Source organism: Solanum tuberosum, unplaced genomic scaffold (assembly GCF_000226075.1).
Source record: "Solanum tuberosum cultivar DM 1-3 516 R44 unplaced genomic scaffold, SolTub_3.0 scf00710, whole genome shotgun sequence".
Lineage (NCBI taxonomy): Eukaryota > Viridiplantae > Streptophyta > Magnoliopsida > Solanales > Solanaceae > Solanum > Solanum tuberosum.
In genome coordinates this window covers 30,639-39,347 of record NW_006239629.1, presented here as the reverse complement: position 1 = coordinate 39,347, position 8,709 = coordinate 30,639, and the positions used below count along the sequence as shown (strand labels likewise).

Genomic DNA, 8,709 nt, shown 5'->3' with positions numbered 1-8,709 from the left:
CGCCTAAAATCTAACGTATACTTAGACAACAGATTTCCCAATATTTGCAATTTCCTTCTCTTCTACCTCTGAAATTTTTCGTCAAATGTCTCATTCCGTCTGCATTGCACCACCCAACCCACTGTTGCTGAATCATCGGCCACCACCGTCTACATTTCCGGTCATCCCTCACCGGCAACTCCCGCTCCCAAATTTACAGTTATCGGCCCATAAATCGAGGAGTTTTGAAGCTCATAATGCATTCGATCTCAAAGGTACCCAAGGGTATGTATGTTCAGTGGCAGTACACAGAATTTTTCGTTACCTTTTAAAATATGTACCAACAAATAAAACAATGTAACACAATATTAAAAAAAGAACAAAAACCTCTTATAATTTCATTTTTTTTTTCCTATTGGTATGAGTTTACATTTATCTGTGAACTTTGCAGAATGGGTGATCAGCTCTATCAACATGAAGTTGAACTCAAAGTCAGGGACTATGAATTGGATCAGTTTGGTGTTGTAAACAATGCTACTTATGCAAGTTATTGTCAACATTGTAAGGTTTACTGTTTCGATAATCGATCGTACACATATGACAATATTTGAACTTAAAAGACTTATTTTTCAATAAATGAAACAGGCCGTCATGAGTTTCTTGAAAAGATTGGTGTAAGTGTTGATAAAATATGTCGCAATGGTGATGCATTAGCAACAACAGAGATTTCACTTAAGTTTCTAGCACCACTAAGGGTATGGCGAATTTCATCATGTATTTGGTAGTTTTGTCAATTGAATACAGTTTTTACCTTAGTCGAATTTGGAGCATTCAAAAAAATTGGAAATCCAACTATAAAAACACGGGCGACCTGATATAACATTGTTTTGTTCAGAGTGGAGATAGATTCGTGGTGAAGGTGCGAATATCCCGCTCTACAGCAGCTCGATTATTTTTCGAGCATTTAATCTTGAAGCTTCCAGATCAAGAGGTCAGTTACCTCAATTATCATTCAATTACAAAGAGTCACTTTATACTTGTCAAATTTTACTGTATTTTCTTAAAACTTTCACAGCCTATATTGGAGGCAAGAGGAATATCAGTGTGGCTTAATAGAAGTTACCGTCCTATCCGAATTCCGTCAGAGTTCAGTTCAAAATTTGTTCAGTTCCTTCACCAGAAGAGTTGCGGTACACAATACCGTCTCTAGACCCTACTTGTGGAATTAGTGCTTGTAATATCTAACTACTTTTGATCTTCAATAAATTGAAATGTGCACTTTTAATTTCTTTACTTTACTTGTGAGAGTAATAACAAATTTACTTTGATTATCAGTTGTTCACTATTTAATTATTTGTGTGTTATACTATTAAATTTGTATTGTTACTCTATTTGATTGTAAACAGAGGACTGTAATTTGGCCCAATTTTTATTGTGAAGTTCCACTCAATTTCTAATTTAACTCTTCCAGATTTTAATGTTAAAAGTCAAGAATTATACTTTTTTTTTGTCTAACAAATCATTCCAAGTCTTTGTTCTTTTTCAAGGAAAGTTTAAAGTTAGTTTAAGTTTATAAAACGCATATATGTAAACATGATCTTTAACTTGGTTTCAGTCGGTAACTATGATCTTTAACTTTGGGTGTGCACAAGTAAACACTTCAACTTGTATAAAACCGAACAAGTAGATACACGTGTCCTACGTGTCATAATACACGTAGGACACCATATAGAAAAATTAAATAATAGAGCAAGAATGCTAAAATAACTAGGCAAAAGTAATAAAATACCTAAATAAAATATCAAAACAAGAACAATAGAACCTGAGTGTAGTCGAAGACTATTTAGATGAGAAGGACTGACCAAACGATGTCAGAACCATCAAAGTTCATCAAGAGGATGGATCAGATGGATTAGGTAATCCAAAACTCATTGTCGGAAAGGGTTTGATTCTGCTGTACTTGTTGCTTCATAGACGCGAAACATACACACATACACAAAGCGAGAGAGGAGGGAAGAGAGAGGTATAAAAGTAAAGGGGCGATGTATAATGTCTGAACCAACAAGTATAGAAGAAGAGAATGAGCCCTTATTAAGCGAAATTCATTTTATTGCCTTATTTTGCTAATTTCAATGCTTTCATATCTTTGATGTATGTAAATTTGTTCTTTATTAAATTATTTATAAAGAATTATCATTCAAATCACAATATATATTTTTGGGTCGATGAATATAGACCATGTTGTGGTATTAATTACAACTCCTTAATTAATTTTCAAGTTATCAAGAAAAGTATTCTACAAAGTGATAATTATACAGTTGACTGATTTGATAAAAATACTTATATCTGATGGTGATATTTAATAGAAGGTAAATTGACGCATGTGTTCAAAAAATACTATAGGAATAGAGTTTTTAATGGAGGATAAGATCGTCATTCAACATTAATGAGTGTTTTAATAGTTCAACTTTTAAGTTTAAAGGCTTCTGGTTTTTAGTATAATATGATATGATGATAGGACATTTCATAGTATTTTAAATAAAATTCTTAAAATATTTTAAAACTTTTTCACCATGTTATCTTTTCTAGTTCATAGACATGAATTAATTCATCGTAAACATTATCATATTAGTTCAACGCTCATAAAATGAGTATTCAATAACATTTTTAACATGATCTTTAAATTGAATAAAATATCATAACGAAATAAATAATTTTCTTTGTTAATGTGTATATTATCGCTGCTAAAAATTGTTTTAGGTGTAGTGATCTCACATAGAAAAGGCCAAGAAAATTTATCGTATGCCTTAACATTTCCTTTATCATTTGTCTTGATCCATTTCCCTTGTTAGCTTCCATTGTAATCTTTCCTTCTTCTATCTGGTTGCCTGTCCTACTTCTTGTTTGTCTTTCATAAGGAGGGTTACTTCTATGTTTTCCTTTCCCCCTTGTGATTGTTTTCATCCTTCTTCTGGTAAAGGGTCTCCATCCTTTTGTTTATTATTCGTACGTTTCCTGAGACTAGTAAAACTAAATAGAAGATAACAAAAATGGGAGTAAATTGATACTTCATTTGTCCATTTTATTTGTCAAATATTATAAGAATAGATTTCCACTTTTAGTTGTCCAGTTTAAAAAATTATTTTTTTAAATTATTTTATACCTATTTTACTCTTATTAGTAATTACTATTCATTCCAATGCATTTTAAAAATATTGAATTCACTATATCCGAATGGAAATTCTTTGACGGCGAGGTTGTTGAATGAAATGGGGAAAGCTTTAAGATGCAAGAGAAGTTTTAGAAGAGATTTTATCGAAAACCTCTCTTTCATTCAAGGTATTGTTTGAGAATGCATTGTTGATAGATAGATAGATGCGGTGTGGGGGTGAAGGTGATTCAGAGGTTAGAGGAGGTATTGAGGTTAGCCAAGAAAGAGACAGAGGTAAAGCCGTCAAAATGGGCTTAGTCCATGGGGCCGGCTCAATCCAACCTGTTATTGGGGTAGGGTTGTGATAAGATTTTTCAAGCCCATTTAAAACTAGGGCATATGAGCCCAACCCATATAAGTCTTTGACCCTTGAGGCTTAGCTTGATGGGGGCCAGGCTGGCGTGGACCCATGAGCCAAAACTATTTATTTAAGGGTAACTTACAACAATCTCACTAGTATATGAGATAATTACTCAAATGTATGTTATGTTGTAATATTACGAATCTTACCAAATTTTGGTGTTTTATTAGGAAAATATATTTTAGACTGGTTTTAAGAGTCGCCACTTAATTTTTAAGGTGAAATTAAGAAAACCAATTTTTTCAACAGATTAAAACATAAATCAATTGAAAATATACAAAAAGGTTCGAGGCTCTTATTAGCATTTTGGGAAGGGGTTTAAAGCACCCAAAATGCTCGCTAATACGTGGTTATCCGGCGATTAATTAGTTGGCTAAAAATAATCTTAACTTAGCTTGAATTGCAATATTGAACTATTTTGTAGTTAGGACCATTTTAAAGGGGAAATATTGAAATAAATCTAAGAGAAATATTTTGTAAATTTTATTTGTTTATTTTATTTTTTAAGTCGAGTAAAAGATGAATAATTTAATTAAGTAATTAATTCGAAATGAGTGTCTTTCGGGAATTTGAATTTTTTCGACCTTAAGATTAACAACAAATATTAATATGTAAATAAACATAATCAAAATGAAAAGGGAAAGAGATTTGGGCCCAAATGTGGTTTCTGTCCGCCTGGACCAGTATTTGGACCCATTTTTCATTTTGGGTCTTTGGCCCATTTGAGTTATCTGCACCTGTCCTAGTCTAATATATATAAGACATTTCTTTGGGCCTTAGGCCCAATTTTTCACCTGTCCTAAATACTAATAAAATAATAAACTTAAACAGGCTTAGGCCCAAAATAACAAGATACAAATTTTTTTGAATTAAGAGTAAGCCTTTGGCCCAAAATTTTTTAAATTTCTCAATCAGTTGCTCCTTTCAATTTCGGGACCTGTTCGTCGACTTTATGGGCTGATAGACTCGGATAAGAAGGAATTTGAGCCTTCACGGCTCTCCCGAAATGCAGGGAAAGAAGGTAGAAGCTCGTAGCGAATTCGGGTGAATTTCACATGCAAGAGAAGAAGGTAGAATTTAGAGTGATGACAAACACGCAAAAATAAGATAAAATAAAGTAAAGTAAATAAACTAAGATAAAAATAAAAAATAAAATAATAGACATTCAACATGCTTCCCAATAATTAGAACAAAACAAATAAGTTGGGCATATGGACAAACTGCTATTACAAACAAAATGGATCAATACAACAACAGTGATACCAAAATGACGTTGCACGGTGACATAAAAATAAATAAATAAACAACCATAAATTATCAACTTAGCAACAGGTTTGAGAAAATAAATTTACCCAACCCAAATATGTACATTTTATTCAGTAGTCAGTGGAGTAAAAAGCATATATGGTTACTATGTGCTGAAGAGAGTATTTTTTCGATAAAATATAGGACATGAACCAAACAGTTACGTAAAACTGAACATAACGAAGAGTTTTTTTTTTTTTAATCATAAAACTCCACTACAGGAAGCCTCAAACAACAAACCAAGGCAAAATCACTCAAAATGAATACGTATTAAATACAAGGATATCTTCCCGTAAATGACACATTAGAAACTTATCCAAATTGTGATATTTCACTTGACTAAAATAGCTCTTTCCAGAGGGCATGCAGTATCAACAATAAAAACAGAGTAAATGTGTGCAAAAGCAAATCGGTTCAGCGACATGTACGCGATATAATTTGAACTTAAAATCATCTTGCAACCCATGAAGCCATTTATACAGACAGAAAACACAATACGAATTTCGAATAGTCGCGAGCACAACACATAAACTCTAAATATTGACATCTTAGCCCATTCTTTCGACTTGAGATGAAAGAGTGAAACCCGTGGTGTCGAATATTAAGCAGTGAAACGCATTCGATGACATTCGAGAAACAAGCTCAAGGAAAGATATCGACAAGACAAAACTTCAAGTACAACAATAGAGAAGTAATAACGAATATCCAAAGCTTTAACTTGGTATAACAAATAACTCGATGAAGCGACTATATATATGTAACATAACATATCAACTTAATAGCAACTAACAACCAACCACCAACCAAACTAAAAGCAAGCCTCAATCAACAGAATGTCACTCTGAAATAGAATAAGAGGTGGAAAGAACGTCACAAAGAGGAAGACGTTACCTTTTCTGGGCAGTGAACTTGAGACGAGGACGAGCTAAAGATGCTTCCACCACCAACCTCAAAATATTTCCGTGAGGGCTCGAACTTCCCTAAACACTGAACCCTGGGAATTATCACTTTAAAATCTATTTATATTTTTTGTCTACTGTTCTTTGTTAACTATCGCTTCTTTTTCTTTCTAACTCTTTTAAAATAAAATCAAAAATCCCCCCTCAACAATGGAGAAAGAGGGAGTATATATTGAGGGGAAAACTAGAGCTCACGATTTGAAAGAGTCGGGTGAATTTTTTGAAATAGCTTGGGGCAAAATCGTCAATCCGGATTCAACCTCCTTTGAATTTTTTCTTCCTCAAGGGGAGGAAAAGCTGCTGCTTGTATCAAATTTCAACTGAAATCCCCCAAAATTCGGATGAAAAAATCGAGATGGGCGGCTGTTGCAAAGAAAGCTGTGGGAGTTGTTGGATATTGACGCGTGAGGGAGAAGAAAACGCACCCTGCTGCTGTCTGTTTCACGTGAGCTGCTGGACTGGCAGATTAGCGTAGAAGAAGAAGAAAATGCGCAGGGGTCGGGTATATGGGTTTGCTGTATTGCTTCCTCTGTTTGCCCACGTTGCTGGGTTTCTTTTTTTTAGAATAGAATTGGGCCGGGTAGAGGGAATTAAGAGTGGGCTGGTTGGGACGTTATTGTTGGAAATTAGAGTTGTTGAAGTCAACGTGGGCTGGGAAATTGGAAATGGGAATTCTTGGTGGGCTGGAACGTATGTTTGTACGTACTGCTGTTGTGTGGTGTTGCTGAAATTTGGTTAATGGCTCAACTTTGGTCCTTTTTATTTTTTTATTTTTTTTTAAAAATAAAATAAAAATGTGTTGAAATGAATTGGAAATTTGGCTAAGGGAAATATAATCAAACAAAGCCTCAAATGAATTTCCGAATGTAACCAAATTGAGATTAATTGGTGGATTTGGTCGACATCTAATCAAGATGAATTAACGTGAATTAATCCATGAGCTTCTCAAACTTAATGAAATAAGATAATTAATTCAAATATAAACTAACCGATTTCAATAACTCAAAATTATAACTATAAATTATACTAGACTAAAATAATAAAATATCTACTAAAACAATGTAGAAGTCTTGTGAGAAAATATTCATAGAATATTAATTGTATATAATTATATGAAATACATTTATTATTCAAAATACCATAAAAATCGACTAAAATTGTTTAAACTAGCCTTGAAACTATTTGAATTTTATAAAGCTAATTATTCTAAAACGTTTAGAAATTAAGAAGCTCGAAAATTAATTATTATCGGGGAGGGTCAAAATTAGGTGTCAACATTTGGTACGTCCAGATATATGTATTTCAGGATACATGGACTAAAAATTAGGTTAATTTGTTCTAGATACACTTTATTCAAGTGAATTCGAATGTATCTAGGATACATGGACAAATCTCGTGCCCTTGCCTCCCTTTCATTTCGCTCGCCACTCTCTTATCTCGCTCGCGTATCTGGGATGCATCACACCAGATACATGTATCTCGCGTATCTAGTATCCTAGATACATGCTAATCACACTAGATTTTTTGCTAGTGTTATTGAAACAACACCATTGTTTTGTCATATTTGATTTGAAAATCTTCTCATTTTCTTAATGTTATAGAATTTTAAGTTTGAAAAGAAAAAATAAAATAAAAAATAAAAAAAGGGTTAGGCCGCCCCAACCCTCGGCCCTTCTAGGGTTGAGCATTTTCAGGCCCTTCAAAATGAATTGCCGGCCCCCCTAGCCCATCAAATTCCTTGTCCCACGAGGCTTGGGCCGGGTGGGGTACTTGGACCGACCCTTTTTGACAACTCTAGCCAAAGAGAGCAAAGTGAAGGAATTCGACTGGATATTATGTTATTTGGGTGGATTTTTTAATTAATTCAGGCAAGTCTTTCAATTATGGGTAGAAATTTAATAAATATTGGGTAGGCATTTTAGATTGAGACATATGTCCAACCGTTAGTAAAAAATGTATATAGTACACCTCAAAACTAGGAGGGGTAAGAATATTAGTGTCCTAAAAATATAATGAAAGGTATTTGAAATTATTTATGATAGCAGAGATTAAGATAGATAAATTACGTAATTAAAATGAATATGTAACACATTTTTTGTTTCCTTTCCCTTTTATAACTAATTTATAGAATTTTACGTAATGCTTATAATAGAAACTTTTCTGTGCTTCCTTATTTTGACAATTCACTGTTACCTGCTCCAGGGAAAAGTTTGTCCCTTTCAATAAAAGAAGCATAAATATTATTGCCGACATTTGCCACGTGTCAACGCTACTAAAAGTTGAATTTTATCATTAATTAATTCTATGGCATCGATCCTTCTTTAATATCTTAGTAGTCGAGCTTGTTGCATATGACTTGAATAAACCACACAAATAAAATCTGAAGAAACATAACTTTATTGATAAATATGCGGGTACAATTATGTTCCTCCTTGATACTACTATCCTAAGATTTATCCATGATTAGAGGGCCGTTAGTGGCGTATTTCTCGAACTAGAATGATTTAGATTTAACCTCTATATGAATATTCCATGACTTTTGTGGAATATTTGAGATCTTGATCTTTAAAAATACCCAAGAGTTTATGGGATATTTTGAGATGTCTTTTAAGGGAATTTAGTACCCTTTATATAGGCATAAACTAGAGTTTAGAGTTGAGTAGCCTTCAAGAATTCTAATTGAAACTGAACACACCTTCTAGAGTGCCAAATCGAATTGAACACGTCTTGTAGAGTCCACAAAATTTCAATGTCTACAAATGTCCTCTGCTTCAAGGCTTGTCGGAGTGTAGGCTCGATGAAACTCAAAGACGAGGCTTGAAGTACACATTCTTCCACCTTTGCAACTTTAGATTTTTGGATTTGATTTAAGAGAGAAGAGATGAAGGGCAGAT

The 8,709-nt window shown here is 33.5% G+C and overlaps 2 protein-coding genes across 2 annotated transcripts in view; both read left to right on the top strand.

Annotated features, from left to right (window-relative positions):
* LOC102595992 (uncharacterized) lies at nucleotides 1-1,272 on the top strand. Its single transcript, XM_006366973.2, has 5 exons — nucleotides 1-264; nucleotides 431-540; nucleotides 625-734; nucleotides 875-970; nucleotides 1,055-1,272. The coding sequence occupies exons 1-5, from the start codon at nucleotides 86-88 to the stop codon at nucleotides 1,187-1,189; spliced, it is 630 nt and encodes a 209-aa protein (XP_006367035.1). The 5' UTR covers nucleotides 1-85; the 3' UTR covers nucleotides 1,190-1,272.
* A 5,030-nt stretch (nucleotides 1,273-6,302) lies between these two features.
* The window catches only part of LOC102599264 (putative late blight resistance protein homolog R1B-17), a 7,741-nt gene continuing 5,334 nt past the window's right edge, over nucleotides 6,303-8,709 (top strand). The window contains exon 1 of the mRNA XM_015305200.1: nucleotides 6,303-6,505. Within this exon, the coding sequence (XP_015160686.1) occupies nucleotides 6,303-6,505 (203 nt within the window). The remainder of the gene's footprint in view (nucleotides 6,506-8,709) is intronic.